At 38.0% G+C, this 18,243-nt stretch overlaps 1 protein-coding gene and 1 long non-coding RNA gene across 9 annotated transcripts in view; one reads left to right on the top strand and one right to left on the bottom strand.

Moving 5' to 3' along the window:
* LOC100744939 overlaps positions 1–18,243 on the top strand; it is a 53,570-nt gene that overhangs the window by 20,977 nt on the left and 14,350 nt on the right. For 3 of the 8 annotated variants that reach the window (XM_012389398.3, XM_012389396.3, XM_012389397.3), the window contains exons 2-5: positions 1,593–1,787; positions 1,996–2,099; positions 10,295–10,456; positions 11,351–11,434. In XM_012389398.3, coding sequence (XP_012244821.1) covers positions 1,593–1,787; positions 1,996–2,099; positions 10,295–10,456; positions 11,351–11,434 — 545 coding nt within the window. Of the gene's footprint in view, positions 1–1,592; positions 1,788–1,995; positions 2,100–9,393; positions 9,415–10,294; positions 10,457–11,350; positions 11,435–16,684; positions 16,986–18,243 lie in introns of those variants that run through there. The other 5 variants (XM_033322523.1, XM_012389400.3, XM_012389399.3 and 2 more) reach the window with 4 other exon arrangements.
* LOC117152086 lies at positions 15,488–16,500 on the bottom strand. The gene is made up of 2 exons (XR_004462323.1): positions 15,887–16,500; positions 15,488–15,808 (listed from the first exon to the last, which is right to left on the bottom strand). It is a non-coding gene; the product is annotated as an uncharacterized LOC117152086 (long non-coding RNA).

Genomic DNA, 18,243 nt, shown 5'->3' with positions numbered 1-18,243 from the left:
GCGCGGCAGAGCCGCCTCGACAATGATGGATGCGTTGTTTCGTGGCACAAAAGCGGAGGAAATAATCGACGTTTATGGAAATTAGTCCCTTGGTAATTTCTAGCTTCCGTTTTTCGTAAAGGAGAATCAAGATAGAGGAACTGTAATTATATTGGCGAAAATGGAACAAGGATTCCTTTGGAAAAGACAGAAAAGATCGACTGATAGTCACCTCTTACGAATATGTTATTCGTATTATACGAAATATTTTGAAATCATCACTGGCGCCATTATGAACGCTGACGATTATATTGGTCGAGTTTAAAATAAATTTGAAAATATCTCTAGAAAGTACAAGATTTAATACAAGCATATATATATCGCAGGAATTACAGAAATAATTAAACAGTCAATTACCATCACATTAATAAATCTCAGCACGCAGTGAGGCCATATTTAACATTTATTACATTCTCGAGATAGCTGTTCATACTGTATAGGTAATTTTGTTACTATGTACATGAGTTTGCTATGAATATCTTGCAGTTTCTATATCCATTTTTAAATTGGATCCAAATCTTATCAATATAATCATGACAGTCGTGTCTCATTGTGGTGTTAATAAAATCTCAAAATTTTTCAGACAGCATGTACGACATGAACCGTGAAAGCCATACTATGGCAAGTGTCCACTTATTTTCGTGAACCTATGTATATATATCGTTCACTAGGCGTAAAAACGTTTTGTAATCGATAGCGTTGTGTAATCGAGTTACCGCCAGGTCGTCGTGGAAAGTTAACTGGATTTAATATAGGCAAGAAAGCATTTCGAAAGTATGTTTATTTAAAAGTGGTTACATAATGACGCGTACACTGCACTCGACCGGTTACGCGCCTAAGTTGCAAAGCGTGCAGCACCTCCTAGAGCGCCTCTACATCGATTAATCGCAATCGCGGAACCGCGCTGTTATAGTCGATAACCGATAGTTTATTTCGTGCATACAAACGTTCTACGAATTATGTATCTATCTGTTCGTGACACTTTAATTAACAATTGTAAGTAAATATCGGTGGAAATATTGGATATCGATCATTTGATAATGGTCCTCTAATAAAAGCAAATTCTTATAAACTGTATTATTGAGATGTACAGTGGGGGATGAAAGAAAGTTTGAAAGTGAGAGAGTATCACCAGCAAACACCATAACTTTAGAGACTGGAAATGCATTTGACCAGAGAAATGAATGGACATAAAGTTGAAAGTTACTAATTTATTATATATACGCAAGTAGCAATTTCAAACTTTCTTTCGTCCACCACTGTGCCCTTAATGTCGTTTCGTACCATTGTGTGATTATAATTGTCGATGCACGACGAAGTATTGTTTCCCTTGATCGAAAGCATTTGCAATATTCATCGTAGATCAATTTCTGAACGTAAGTTCGCAATAAAATTGATTCTTAATCACCTGCGTTAGTAGCAGGAAAATTCCAATAGCAAATATCAGTAATTTTTAATTTAGTATATTAGTATGGAAATTTTTAATTTGCCAGATAATTCATCAATTTTTATTAAGCGGCAGAATTTTTTCTAAATTACATGCGATGTTGCAGGAAGCCTGGAGACTCGAAGGAGGACGAAAAACAAATTCCCGTGAGCGAGAATCGTTGCTCCTGCTGTCTAAAGCCATTTTTCCTGGGACGTGGAGTCCGCTGTGAGGATTGCGGTGGAAAATCCTGCAGGAAAGGCTGCTCCCGTTGGGACCCGTCAGATAACGCTTGGCATTGTCTCTTTTGCCGTCAACAAAGGTTCCCACGGCGATATACTAATTCGTTACACAATTCTATACGAAACTCTATTTAATTTTACGAAACGTCTAGTAACTTCATTAAACCATTGCATAATTTCTCCTTTCAATTTAACTCTTACCTTGCATAATTTTCTAAAATAACATTTATGCGATCGTTATCATTCGACTTTCGAAAAGTTTTTAATGAAATTCGAATTTATTATTAGGTACTGGTTGAAAAAAAACGGAGTCGAGGCATTCGGTGGGCCGATCGACGAGAAAGATTTACATCGATACTTCAATACGGCAAAATCACAAGTTTACGTGGCAGGTTTGTTCATTAATCTTTATTTCACGATTTCCACGAATCTTTAATTTGCATATAAGCCACTCAGCAAGTATATTGATCAATCAACATAACATAAAGCAGAGAATATTAATGACGATACAAAAATTATTTTCTAAAATTTACCTTGGAATTATTAATCCTCCGTGCGATAAACAAACTTATGAGTAAATCACTTTCTTTTTAAATTCAACGTTTTGATTAATTGCGATCAGTCGATATGAAAAAACGAAACAGTATCTTTTCTTATTTGAAACCATAAATTTAATTCTTGGATGATAATATAAATGTGCACAGGTGATAAATGATCGATCTTTCGATATGGATTATATGGATTATCGACATTGTCACTTTCCCCATCGATAAAACCGTGTTGCAATCGCTATGATTATCGCCGGAAACGGGTCTGATACCAATTATATAAGGGCGTAAACGAACCGAAGACAAGAAGACTTTTATCGACTCAATAACCGGTTTCTTTAGAAACAGCGACGAAACTATTTCAATTAATACGTGTCCGAGGAAAAAGCAGGAAAACGAACTAGTTCCTAGCGATATCATCTTTTCAACGTGTAGTTGCTATAAAATGATCTACTGGGAGTTGTCATTTGAAAAAGCATTTTACTCGTTATCCTTAGGAAGACTATCCAGTTATGTAGAAATATTTCTACTATTTTATTTAGAATGTTACTCATAATTTCCTGGTTTCTACTCTATAAGCATACAATTTCATTCAAAGTTCCTTGCTAATATTACAGACTTATAATACTATGCACGAGTGCGTATAATTAAAGTATTATGAAGAAAATAAGCAAATACAATATAACCATGATTTTATTTCAATATTATCATTAATTTTGTCATAAACATTTGAAAGCAATTATATAGCATAATAATTATATACAATACTAGCATTATAATTGGAATAACAAGATATCAAAGAACCGTTACTTTGACAAGTTTTATAATTCCAGTACTGAGCACATGCTCAAGGGAAGTCAAACGAATATTTCATATCCAGCATAATATATAAAGCAAAAGGAAAGGTACATAGCATAGAGAAAATCCCGATACTCCTTGTAGCCGCTGCAAAATGTTCCATCTCTGTCTCGTCTCTGTAACCTACAGACTTTCAAAAGCATTCGCGAATTCTGCAAACGACAATAGCTACCTGTTGCGCCACCCTCTGCTCCAAACTGCAGACCAAAATTATTCACCAAACATACCGTGAAAAGTTTGAATAAAAGTATCGGGTGACTAGACACGGCGAGTGCAGCTAGTAAAACTTGCGAATGCAAGAAAATCGACGCGTCCCTCGAGTTCCCAAGAAAATCGATCCGACGGACCCCTTATAAATAATGCAGCTTCCAAGGCGACACAAGGTGAAGCATTCCTACATGTTCCTCGCTAATGCAGTGCCTTGAAAAGAAGCAACGGAGAAACGATTGTCCACGAAAGAATCGCGAACAGGTCGAGCTCGAAGGAGAATCGCGGACAATTGCAAGACCTTCGAGGAAAATTGATTTGCAGGTTGGAAGCCGTGGGCGCGGTGAACGATCGACGAATCGATACGCGTTGTGCATACGGTGCTAGAGAGGGAATTAATTGCGAGTTTGTCGTGGAGGTAGCGAGCGGCGTGAAATTCGAGCGAATTTCCACGACTCGACGATAATCTCGAACCATCTGTTCTAAGCGACGATGTAAAGCTTAATTAAACGTCGAAACGACCTCGTGTAAATTTTAATCGCATTGCCCTTGCTCCACGTAACATTTGTTTCCCTCGCTTTGACGTCGTCTTCCTTGCGATCCTCTCGTCTCTTCAACTGTTCGGCTATATAGCTGAGCTTAACGATAGGTCAATTAGAACTTGAATTTTAGAAAGTCAGATGTTTCCAATTCTACCGACTATTTTCATTCTCTCCCGCTGTAATTATCACTCTCTCTCTATTCTCTATTTCCTTATATATATTTTTACCGTTTACATATTTTATATGATAACGCAAGATTAGTGAAAATTACGCGAAACACGTAGGTACACGTTTGCAAGCATACGACGTGGCGAATACAAAATAACATATACGAAATCATCCATCAATTCGCCGTCTTAGTCAATAAAACGTCATCTCACGCCAATAGATTACCGCAAGAACATCGAGAAATTCGTGAGACGTTATTACTAATCGAAGAAGATTATCTAACCTGTCAACACGAAAGATCAACGTCAATCGATGTAATGAACGTTGCAATTTGTCCAGGCTTTTATACGGAAACAGCTGTGAGGGGATCTTAGATCTTTAGCTAATTGGAGGAGATTCACGACACGAGCGATCCAGTGAAAGAGTGGGAAAAACAGTCGCAAGGAAAATAAAGAAAAACGAAATTAACCCGAAATAACTATCTGAGAAAATCTTGCAGCGAACATGTTAATTGACGTTGGATTCAGCGTTGAATCGCGAGCTGAGACACCATTGTGCCATCTTGAAACGGGCGTCCTTGTTCCAAGCCAGAAAAGTCGTGTAACGGAAGAGGCAACAATAAGAACGGGTCGCAAAAATGATCTCACGCTGGATTCCCCGCGATGCTCATTGTTCGTTGCACACGGCCTACGATCTTTTCCGCGTGAATCGTATCGGACCGTTTGATCAGGAACGAGAACTTCTATCTACTAGATAGCGGACGGATAAAATAGTGGCCCCGTGGAAACTGTAGCTTTTCTTCGATGGAAAAAAATGCTCGTGTCTCACGTCACGTGGAATGTACGCGATTCATGATTTCTCGGCCCGTTATGTATAACTTGACAGTGCAAGTTACGATGCGGGTCACTTGTGTAGTGAGACAAGGTTCTTTAAGTTAGCTAAGCTCCGATATCTCGAAGTTTGATCTTCAACTTTACACAGAATAATCAAACTTGTATGCTGTATGTTGTAAGACACTATTAGTCGAACATAATAATGAATGAATAGGAAAATATCGTATAAATCAGGTGCAGTAAGAAAAAAAACATCAGAAACGAGAAAATGATTGGTATAACAGTATGGTAGAATCATTGAGATCGGTGAGGAGATGGTATATCATGAGAGCTAATAAACTAAACGATAAAATAACCTGTGGAAATAAATAACATTCACACGGCACTAAATTATATAGGATAATTACAACAGAAGATATTAAGGTCAGTTGTCATTATGAAAAAACTATAGCTATCAAATTGTCGATAATATACTATTCTAAATATAATGTATACGTAATATATTTGAACGTTTATGAGGTCATCGATAATTAGTTAAATAGTCTATTATTAGAAAACAATTTAAAAATTTGTCATTATCAAACTACTTAGCTTGACACGAATATACTTCTAACCCAAATGATCTTATCTTATTCGATCATAACGTTAGGCAAGCACGAAAGTAGATTGTCATCGAATTATGCTATGCTATGAATTTGCCCCTCCACCCAGAATTTTATACTTTGTATTTTATTCGTATCGACGAGGCTGCGTATGTACGTATAGAGAGTTGAGTAACGTTGGGAAAGTTTCTCAAGGAAGTTTTGAAGAACAAGAAACTTTTAACAAGATCCGTGGTTTCGTTTTATTAACCTGATATTACGTGTGTATGCTGTGTTTAACTATCAAGTCACAATTTCTGAATTTTACTCTTTATAAGAAAAATTTCTTTATTTGCGAAAAGAATTATAATTAATTGTAGCTCTTTGCTTTTCGATCCAAAATCTTCGAAAATTTCTTAACTTTAAGACAGATATAAAAGAATCTACGATATTTGATTTCTTGTTTCCATTTTGGAAGAAAGATTAGTCTGCGACGTAAGAAGCCGAGAAAATCGAAAAAACTTATCCACGTTAGAGAAGGCTTACACAATGTTAATTGAATAGTCTTTTGAAAGATCAGCTTGAAGGATGCAGTTTAAGAGTTACAGGAATTATGAATTCCTGAAGGAGGCAAGATCGCAGGAGGTTTGTCCAAATGGAGATGCGTTCTTTGTACATGGATACACGCATCAGGTTTCTTGATTTCTACCAACTTACACAGCCTATTCCAAGGATCTGTTCTTTCGCCAAACATGGTCAGAGCACGGTCGTGCCCAACAGTTTTGTCCCTGTTCGTCGTTTTTCGCGAGCCGAAAGATCCACGCTCGTTATTTCTTCTAGGAAACCGGCATGGATCGCGGCGCATTCCGCCGCGCGAAATTTCAGAAAACCAGATCCTCCAGCTGGTTAGAACTCGCGATCTCTTCGCTTGATTACCGCTCGTGTTAAATTCGTGAATTGCAATAAGCTAGCTGAAGTTGAATTTTTATATAAAACATAGGACGAAACATTGACGATAATGATAGAACGCAGTTAGAACGTCTTTATAAAAGTTTTACACTGGGAATTGTAAATGAAAATTTAGGGGGAGCTTTTGAATAGCTTATGGGCCTTTAGAACGATGAAACGATGTTAACAGAATGACGAGAAGGTTCCAATTTGAGAATCTTGAAGATCTTTGAAATTGAAAAAATTGCAAATCTGAAGATTTTGTACTCTCTTGAGATCGATGAATGTGAGACAAGATTTACGAGAATCTAGATCACACCGCGTTACTTTTATTCATCAGAGTTTCAATTTATAAATATCTTAAGAATGAAAATCTTTCAGTATCGTTCTTCTCCAGAGACCATAAATCATTTTCTTCGTTGCATAAAAGGAAAGAAAATTTTAGAGATACATCTGCAAGAATTTGTAAGAATCTAAAGCACCTTAATCTTTTAAGATCATTTACATACTGTTCTACCGCGGCAGATCACGATTCATCTCCTTCGTTGCATAAAAGCAAGAAAACCTTTAGGGAAATACGTCCATGAGTTTATAAGAATCTAAAGCACATGATCAACCTATATCCACGATAATCTCGGCTTGCAATTGCAGAGAAAAGCTTCTAACGAAACGTGTTTTAATATTCTTCTTCCTCAAGAAATACTTCCAACTCGTAATTGCACTGGAAAGCTTCTTCTAACAACGCGTCTTTTAAACAGGTTCGTCCGTACAAGACCATAATTCATATTCTTGGTCATATAAGAGAAAAGAAACTTGTACGCATATTTCTAAAAATTTATCAAAACCAAAAAAAAAAAAAACTAACCTTTATACACAACACCTAATATCAAATACCAAAAAAAAATTCCCACTACGATGCGTCTTTTAACCGAATCCTTCGTTAAGAGACTACGAAACATTTTCTTCGTCATGAAGAAAAGAAAGACGAGCTTTAGATAAGTATTTCCAAGGAAACCACTTTACTCCTGTCCTGCAAGGCATCATGCGCGGAAAAAGCTTAAAGCAAGCAGGTTGTTAAGACACGGTGGCAGGGTCGATTAGGAGCCGCGGGGCCGAATTCCGATCGGTTTTCGGGCCGGTTGTAAGCGGAACTCCCGCGCGCTCATCGGTCTTATTGTCTCCGGGCCCTCCGTAGCGAACCTCAGTTCTGCTCCAGTACTCTTGGGAGTAACATCGCGCACTCCTGTAATCCTTTCTGCCTGTTTCTTTCGCCGTCTCGTCCGCTCCGTTACTCGCATCCCTGGAAAGAATCCGTTCGCGCAAAACGAGTCACCGAGCGGTCAATGTCGATCGCCACTCGGACCGATCGAGCAACATTTTTTCCCCTCTCCTCCGGCGTGAATTTTCTTTCGTGTTGTTTATTCCATGAAGGAGGATTCCTCTCGGCTCGGCTCGCAACGATACGTCGTTTACTTCGTGCACGCGCGTGTTGTGCAACCGCAAGGTGACTGCCAGGGTCCACGCGTGGGGAATAATCGTGTATCGATAATAATTGCAACGTGCACGCGAACAAGCTGCAGTCGCGAAGGACGGAAGTCGAACGAGCCGGCAACGTGAAAGCAGGTCCCGTTGGTGAAAATATCGTGGAACCTAGCGTTTTCTTGCCATTTTTCAGTGAACGTCGCCGAAGACTTTTAGAGAGGTTGTTCGAGATCTGGTCGATGGTGAGGAAGGCTTCCAGTAACCGGTTCTATACGTTTAGAAATGGAAAATAGCAGACAAGGACGGCAGAAGCGCGCGAAAGTCGCGATACCTAATCAAGACTGAAGGATTAGTCTGGCTTCGAACGGGATGATTGGAGATGAAAAAGTGGATGAGACGTTTCGAAAGGCTCGACGAGTGGAACGGGTTAGTCGGTTGATGATTCTGCAGGCATTGTAAAAATTTCGAAGAAACTTCCTCCGGAGATTTTTTCTCGTTTGTTCACTGCAAGCTTGTTGAAGACGTAATGTGAAAAGAACAGATTGATGGAAAATTAAGAAAGGATATTTAACGAATAGAGCCTCGTTCTTTTCGAACTTTCGAGAACAGAGTGCAACTAGAACGAACAAATTGAAACTCGACAAAAGTGTGTGATAAAAAATGTTTAATAAACGGAGCCTCGTTTTCAAGCACGAAATTAATGCTCGTCAGAGATAAGTGATAGAAAATTGAAAAGAAGTTTCATAAGTGTACTCTTGTCCTAGATTAAAAAGCAACAAAAACGGGCGCACTGATCTCAAGATCGGTAACAGTTTCTACTCTACGCTACGGATCCATCTTCGGAGAAGAATTATAGAAGAAATTATAAAAGATTCCATAAATCCTTTCGCAACATCCAACATCAAAACGCAATCAAAACGGCCATCAGAATCAAGCTTCATCAGAATCGTCTCAAGATCCGTAACGATCTTTAAATATCCATCTTTAGAAAAGGATGTAAAAGGAGAATTTGTAGTAAAAGATTGAATAAATAAAACACATAATGGTCGATGATAGGAAACGAAGGACGGAGTACTCGGAAGACTAAAGAGATCGTATTTTGATTCAACTGAAGGGCAAAGGATCGACGCCGTGGGACGAACGTCGAACCAAGTATCCTCGAGCGAAGATCGATGTCTGTTCGCGCTCGAGCGGCCTCGAAGCCGTGTGATAACTGATAAATATACCGGTCTTGCGGTACTCGCCTAAGAGAATGCGGTTACAAACACAAGGGGAAAAAAGGACTACAGTGGTAGATCTTTAATGGTCGTCGATACTTTCGTTTAGAAAGCGCCGCGTCAGTTGCACAAAGATTCGCGATCGCGCCGCATCGTTCCCTTGAACCGATACTTGATACGTCATTTCGACCGGCGCCTATTGTAAACAAATCGATTCGGTCGACAGTTTTTGAAAATGTTCGTGGCAACGCGCAATTCGTGCTCATGTTGGGACAACCGTCCGTTCTGACGAAAGGGGGAGAAAGTTACGGCCGCGTGAATGAGTAAGTTGTTTCCATTTTTCCTTTTTCTCGCTTGTTATCTTGTATCTTAGATGGATGGATTTAATTGGATGGAAAAGTTAGGGAACCTGTTGAAGTAGACGAATGATGACTTGATTTTAATATCGTGGTCACTTTTGCAGATATTTTTGTTACTCTTGTTAAATTGAAGATAATAACTGGACGATAATATAGATAATAATATAGGAAAATAATTAGACGAGTAGTTTGTTTGGCGGAGATTATTTGCAGTTTTGAGACGAACAAATTCAAGAGTCGTGTGTTAAATAATGGCCACTTGTCTGTTAATCTCATACGATAGCATTTTTGAAGATATTGCGTTAGATTGTTAATTGAACTAGTATTTTATTTGTCAGGAATCGTTCGTAGTTTATGAAGAAAAAATTGGACAATCATATATGAAACATATGTGATGTGTGCTATAAAATGTTCATATATCAAGCTGATAAGGTAAAAGTAATGTTAACGATGCCGGACTTATGCTCGTTGACCTAGTTTAAAATGATATCGCAGGGACAGCTGCTCATCGTTCACATGGAATCTTTTTCCTTGCGAACCTTACGAAAATTCAAAGGAATTTAAATGTAGTGTGCTTAATTGAACACAATAACGTCGGTTTGATGAATCTCGCTTCCGTTTCCAGTCGAACAATTCAGTCGAAAGATAGTGCAAGTACCGCAAACGATGAGAAACGAAGAAATTAATTACGAGGCTAAACGACGTCCTTGATTTTAATTCTCAAAGGAGATATAAATTCATCGGTCGTTTCGTCGATCGTTTAATTAAATTAAAGCTGACTATGAAGTATAAAGCATTGTACGATGTTTTGCAAATAAATTAAAGAAATATTTGAATTTTTTAGGAGTGGAAAATGCAGCTACCAGTTCGGGACAGGGTTTGGCCACGAAGCAAGAAGATGCGAACACGATGGAAACGGTTCGAGATTTCGTTGAGAAGATAGTGGTGAGATTGATGGGTAACTTGAACGACACCCCGATCCATCGATTATACGATCATCCAGCATGTAAGTCTAAATACACAAATACGCAAGTAATTGCTCTCTCTCACACTTTCTTGCGCCTTTTGCTCTGCTTTACGTTGAAAAATGAACTATAATACACGTAACAATTAATTTTTATAAATTGAAACAGATTGAGAAAAGTAACGGGAAAATTATAAATTAATATTTCTCCGTATGTTTGCTTTTCTAATTTTTTAACAAATATAAGTTTAGATGAGCGCAAGTGTATCCGATGTGTAACCAAGCTATGCTGCCATCTGCAGAAAACGCTCGAATGCATTGAAATAAGAAAGAAGACGTATCTGGAGAGCTTCGAATTCCATTCTTAATCGCTACGGCTATATTTCTACCCGCTGCGTATTTGTTACCTACTTAACAATTAACTACCAACCATCTTGATCGCTTTTTTTTACCCCTGATACATCTCTAAAACGCGGCAGTGCCCGGTTGGCAATTAACTCTCGGGTATCTCGATTGCTTCTTTGACGCTTGGTTGCGCCGCGACTCTGCAACCGAACGTTTCCTCTGCGAAACAAAAGTTACAAGAAAACGTCCGCACCTGTACAGGCTGTTTCATATCCATTTACAAATACAAGACACCGAAAATGAGGAATACAAGTAAAGAGTAATTTTGAGACATGACAAAAATATTCCTCCGCGATTAACTTTCCATTGTAAAGTTCTAATACTTGTAACGTATCTTATTCGATTTAATGTAACATGTTTTAAAACGGTGATATGGTTTAAAACACTCTGTACAGAATGCACATTTAACAGTTGCAATTAAGAAAATATAGCAGTTGTTAATGAAAAGGATGAAAGAAACAAACATGACATCAATTTCTAATTGCACGTTTCCTCGCTCGAGTTAATAACTCGACTAACGCTGGTTGCTAGATGACAAGCTTATGGAAAGACATATAACACCCTTGGTAGACGCGCTCTCACGTTTGGCCATGGCCCTGCGATTGTCCTTAGAAAGTAAGTAGCCCTTCACGTCGTTCGTATTCTTCAAACGAGACAGCACACACAGTTTTCATTTCACAACCAATATATACCTCTTATCAAGCTATATTTTATCAGGCTATAATCTTCGATGCCTGGACATCGTTTAAAGATATCAAACGACCCTTAAAATTCACGTATACGCGCTTCAAAGTATAGGCACAGGCGTTATGATTTAGGATGATCGCACCGCAACGCAGCGATGTGGAACGGGTTGCCTGGCCCCAGGCGCCTCGAGCGTTTTCGCTCAAATAACACACATACAGGTTCGCTTCTTACAAACGACTCAAAACATAATACACACAATGTACAGTCTGGGACAAAAGTAAGTGGACAGCTGGTGGAAATAGGTATCAATGATGTTTCGTTAGATATGGTTTGTTTACACAGAAATGTAAACATTAATTTCAACGATTCATTAAATAGTCTTGATAGATAAAACTTAAATGTACTAGATCGATTAAGCCTCATTGACCCTTACCTACGCTCTTGTCTTTATCCCCGACTGTATCCTAAAATACACGTTTCGCGTGACTTTTTACGATCATATCTGCCGCGATCCGTTCTAAAGTCTCGTGTCCTATAACTATTATTTCACCGCGTAATCTCGATGACCCAACATTTTATCTTACTCAATAAAATCCGTTCTCCAGTCGAGCGATGTTAGAACACCGTGCCAATTAATACTCGATTAGAATACTAATGGCTGTTCTAGTAAGGAAATTTTATATTTATTTATTTATTATTGCTTAGTCCGTACCTTTCGGATTTGGACGAACTTTCGGTTTTACGTCTCTTATATCTATTTCGCTTCTTATATGTCTACCTCTCCACTATATCCACTCTATTTTATCGCACTCCCTTAATTATTCTATCTCTAAAAACTAAAACTAGAAACTACAAATTAACAACTAATGACTAAAAACTATTGCAACTTTGGGCTTTAGCCTCCTTGCTGTGCTTCCTTCCTGTCGTTTGCCTTTCTCTTCTCTATTATTGCTTTCAGTTCTGCTAAACCTTCTCCAGTCTCATTTAGCGTTTTTCCTATGTTCTTTGGTCCTCCCGTTATTTCACATTCTTCTATTACATGTATCTGGTCTTCTTCTTTCCTTCTATATAGTCTGCATCTTTTTTCTCCCTTTTCTTTCCAGTATTCCCTTGCTTTGGTCTCGTTTCCACACCTGAATCTTGCCAATATCCTCCTTTCTAAATACTCTGATAATTTTTCTTTGTTGATATTTCTGTAGTGTGTATTATATTTGGATTCGAAGAAAATTTTATAATGTATGTAGTTCTCTCTTTTTGCTTCAATCGAGATGACGTTCGTTCGTCGATGACGAGCGAACCAACGTCGAACGACCTAGCTTTAGAGAGTTACATAAGCAGCGTAGAAATCATCATTGTCGTTGCCGGTCTCTGTTTGACGATTCAGTGCGCGTTTTTTACCTTCCCACGAGCCGGAGGTATCCTTAGAAAGAAGTCGATGCAACCGTAAAACGGAGACGACTCGTTCGGTGCTCACGATTTTGCAGTACTTGTGGAAGAATTTTTGTAATTATTCTGGTTGGAATTACGTTAATTACGGCATGGTTGTGGTAGAATCGTACAAGACTGAGAATTGTCATAGGCTGGAATTTGAGAGTAGAAAATGTAGCATTTGGAAAGGAAATGTGGTACAAGTGACACAATCTCTATCTTGGGGAAACTGTGAAATCAAACTTTTTCATACGGAAATCGGTTTGCTCGTGGATATTAATCTTCTGTACGTAAATTGGACTATCTGACGATTCGAATGAAATTTTATTCTTAGGTGTCTTTATTGCGAGTCTATATTTTTATTAGGAAGTTTGAAGCGTTTAACGTTTAAATTAATTCTCCGTCAGATATTTAGATGTCTGACTTTTAACAATCCATTCTGAATTTACGCGAACTATTCACACAAAACTCTGCCATTTACCAATCGTATCACGCTCCTATAGATCTCAAATACACAATACGCATTCCTGTCACGTGTAGTCGAGTCTCTACGTGTATTCCCTGAGTCACTCGTTATCGATATGTACTCTAATATGAACGTTCGATTCTCACTGAGAACTTTCCGCAATCAATAGATCGACATCATCTACACGATTTCTCACTCCTGTATGTCCATTATCGATTAACAGCTTGGATTCATTGTTGTGAACGATTCGTAGAAACGACGAATTTAAAGAAAAAAAGTTAGCCCAACACCTTTTTCGTACTTTTTACATTGAGAAACTAACTGTTCCAAAATTAATAAAAAAATTAACAGGAAATCCAGTATAGATGAAATTGGGGATATGATTTCAAATTTCAGAAGCTTGGAAACACACAAAAAGATTTTCTAGATAAATACAAATCTTATCGTTCTCTGTATTTATCTTGCTGTTGTGAAAAATGCGCCGAGCTCTTTTAATTGAAACTGAAAGGAGAGCAAAAAGATAAAAGCGGGAAACGAGGACGACGTGTTCCCACACTGTCTATCGATTTTCGTAGCGTCGAAATCGCAGTTTCATCGGGATAAATTCGAACCTGATCCTCTGCCAGAAAGGTTCTGGTCGAGTGGGATGACTTGTAACTCGAGAAATCAGGCGAGAAGAATAAAGCTCCTAAGAAAAGGCGCGACTCGCTTGTAAGAAAAAAGGCATGGTTAAAAATTCATGATCTTTAAACTTTACTGTAAATTGGTACCATATTAGGATAGCTTGACGTTGAAAAAGTAACGACGCGTATTCTACAACGAAATTTTGTGTTTCTTCACTCGCATTCACAATGATCCATGTGTAACGTGTATAAGAAAGAAACCGCTTGAATACATTGTCAGATGTACAAAAGCAACAAAAGAGCGCGTATGGAGGATAGATAATTTGCATGGAAAAGCGATCGTCGCGCCAAAGGCGCATGTAAAAGTCATATAGGCGACATTTGTACTCGTTTGCATAAGCTTTACGTCGACATTCGATGACAGGCTACCGAATAATTCAGGAAAAACGTTTTTTAACTGGGACAGTATGTTTCTCAAATGATATTTGGTTATTTATTTAAATGTATTCGTAGGTTTCTTAAATCAAAAGTAGATGAATAAAAGATAAACAAAAACGAACGTAGATTTATATTCAGCTGATATTTTCTCTCCGTCACTTTATTTCTTCAACTATCATTCGTCAATGTGTCTCACACTATGTTTCAAAGTCTACTTATATGGTAATTTAAGGTCACCGTTCCTTTAAGCACTTTGGTGATAAAAATTTATCGACAAAAATTATGAATTTCAAATTTATGTAATTAGTTCATCGTTGATTGTGTATTCCCATCTTAGAAATTTCTTATCTTTCATCAATTGTTACATATTTGACGATAATTACTGGATCCTCTTGACTTTTGTGCAAGTTATTTTCTAACGAATGAATCATTCGCGGTTCTTCAATCGAAGGACAATCTGAAGTACGGAACAATGGTGAATATAATGATTTCAGGACAATAATCTTAAACGACGTAGCTCGTTTACTGATTGCGTAAGAAAAATGAGTCAGTATCCGAAAGAAAAGTTTGTCTTATCGTTATTCCGGAAAAAATCACTCTTTTTATTCTCCTGCTTGGAAGAGTCGATGATTAAACACAAGTTGAACGTCATCAGGTGTAATCACATTCGTTTTACTTATAATTTATTTTCAAGGAAAATTCGTTCGGGACGGCATTGGTTTTTCGACGAAATCAGCGCGCGATTGTTTTAAATCCTATCGAGCATCGAAGATAACGCACGGTGATTTACTTGAATGAAATGTCCGAAAACAATCGATTTATATCAATCGTGCAATCTATACAATCTTTGATGTATACTCCGTACAATAAAATTTGAAAGCGACACGATAAAGTATTAATAAATTTAAAACTAATGTTTACAAATTGATAAATACAATTTTCTACCGCAATATTAAACTGTAAACTTTCACGCGGTAAATATTACCGTTTCTAAGTTGTATGTATGCAGATAAATGCAACTGTAAATCTCAGCCATCAATATTTATTACGCGCCATTTCGTCGACGTTTACATACAATGATGCGGTTTATTCCTACATATATTTATCACAGTTTACACGACTGAATAAAGCATAGATCGCATTGTTCCATAAGTTTCTCTCGAATCTTTATTCGCCATTCTTACATGCAATAAATTCGACAAGAGGAGTTTTATCAGTTTCGCAGATACAGATCAATCTCCTCGCGTGTAGCCGAGAATTTTGCGCCTCTAATAACAACATTTCATTCTATTATCGTTTATAAGTAGAATTTCAATTACCACTGATCGATACTGACCCAATACGCGTCTGCGAATGAGAAGATTAATGCTCGATATCGTCGAGTGTCTTTGTACCGATACAACTGTAGAAAAAAGGCATAATTACCTACTGCATAAAACACTGCATAAAAAACGGAAACATCTATAATACAAAGTCTGTCCACATGGAATACAAGTTTCTGAGATGCTCATACACGTGCATTAAATACTTCAATACGATAGAACTCTATTTACGATAATATGCAAAACCGAACACACAGCCGTTAAGATAGAATAATGTTTTAAAAATTGCAACAACAATTTTAGTCTAGTCGACTAATCTATCTAACTTTTCAAAGAAAGAATCAATTCGTTTGGTCGAATTTTAAAATAGTTGTTACAAGAGTTTTAAAGAGCGTGTGTTCAGTTTTGCTTATTACTGTATGTGAACTTGTCTAGGGACAAACAATTTATATAGTTGGAGTTCATGCGATAGAAGTTCGACAAATTTCCCTACTATCTATGATCTTTCCTTTATGCGATAAGAACTCAGGTTCAGATATGTAGACTGAATCGGTAAAACCTCGGATAATCACCTGAAATTACGTTTCAACAAATGGAAATGCTCATAAATGGATTTCTACTTACCTTAAAAACAAACACCGATAATGTAAAGTCTATCTATGATAAAATACTAGATTAAATACTCGAATATCTCAAAAAAAACAAGCATGAATAATAATAATAATAAATGAAAAATCCGCGTACGCGACGATGCATCTTAGTTGGTTGTCGCACGATCGTTCAGAAGGCGTCTGTCGATTTTAGAAAATGTAGGTTCCCTCGCAAAAGTATCCCCCACTAAAAGGAAGCCGTACAGAGCGGCGTATGTGGGGTACGTCGGTCGCGTATCAAGCCGCTTTGGCAAAGGCTCAGTCGCGAGCAGCGCAGGCCTGCGATTACACACACACAGAGCGGCGACTCGCGATTCGCCGGTTCGACGATCGGCCGATTCGTGTTTCCGCGTCGTATTCTAATCAACCAGCATCCGTTTCAATTAAAAATATGTTACGATATCACGTAAACGATATGAACGCGTGACAGCTGGGCGAGCAAGCAAACGTACCCCTTTGAAAATTCCGCCACTAACGGCCAGCAAGTGAAAGTGAGATCCAAGTGAATTTCGAACAACGACGTGTGATCTTTGCATTTAATATAACATACTCGTAAGCATATGAATATTTATAAATTTTAGATTACTATTATTAGAGATAGTAGATCCAACGAAAGGTATACAGAAGATAAGTCGACGATCGTCAAGGTGTTACGGAAATTATTTTCCAGTGCGAAGGGCAGTTAAAATGAGCGTAAAGAAGTGTTTGTTCTAATTACGATGCGTATATAATTGCAATTACCTGGGCCAACTAGGCGCTCGTTAATTGCGCCCTTGAGAGATAAGATAGCAAGACGGAAGATGCAAAGAGAGAAAAAGCGATTCACGATTCGACGAATCAATTCCGTTAATCTCGCCGCGTTCTCCAGGTGGCCTTTAATTACCTCATTCGCGAGTGAATGGAGCCTCCTTCGTGATGTAAACACCAGGCTTTTTATCTCTGTTCAACCAGGATTTGGATGTGTCTCGATGGACGCAGTAGTCCATGTCGGAGCAAAAATATTTAGGAATAAACTTCCTGGTCTCTTATCTCATTCCCTTTTAATTTGATCTACTTCCGATAAGCTAACACCGTCTCCATGGTATTTTAAGGTATTTGAAATTCAATGAACTGATTAATAGCCGATAATGCAATTTACTCTGTTCGTCACACTTTGGTAGTTGGCATTTCAGTGGGAAAACATAGATTTTTAAGGTTTTCGAGGATTCTGAAGAAGCCTTAGAAATTGTACGAGTTTCGAATCGAGCGCTAGACTACTAACTGCTTCGCAATAATATCTTTACCTGCTATAGACGGCGTTCGCTACGCGTTGGAAAAACGATAATTGGCTTCGATAAGACACACAACGAAGCCATGCGTCAACTGTTCGATCCTCACTCCGCAATGCCTTCGAAGTATTTCTCAGACAATATTACGAGCAGTTTTGCACAGCTTGCATCCTGGATGTTTGATTTCGATAATCATCTTCTTCTCATTTTCCAAAAAACTTACCATACCTTCTTGTGTTTTTGCCAGTTTATCCGCTTAAAATTAAGAAACACATGGAGCTGCAACTAAATTAAGGTAATAGAAAGAAGTATCTAAACGACATTACGCAATCGCCACCGCGGTAATTACAATGATTGCGAGTATTAAATGCTCCCTGACAGTATTTCACGCGACCAGCTACAAAAAGGTAACAGCGATTAGTGCGATTCGACTAACCGTAACACGACACGCACATAAATTTCGCCTTTTTCTCTCTGTTCTTGATAAAACAGGTGAATAAATGTTTTCCAATTAAATGCACTGCAGCTTAAACACTTTATCT

The sequence above is a fragment of the Bombus impatiens genome, unplaced genomic scaffold, assembly GCF_000188095.3.
Source record: "Bombus impatiens unplaced genomic scaffold, BIMP_2.2 scf_0645, whole genome shotgun sequence".
Taxonomy (NCBI): Eukaryota; Metazoa; Arthropoda; class Insecta; order Hymenoptera; family Apidae; genus Bombus; species Bombus impatiens.
This window is presented reverse-complemented; position numbering and strand designations above follow the sequence as displayed.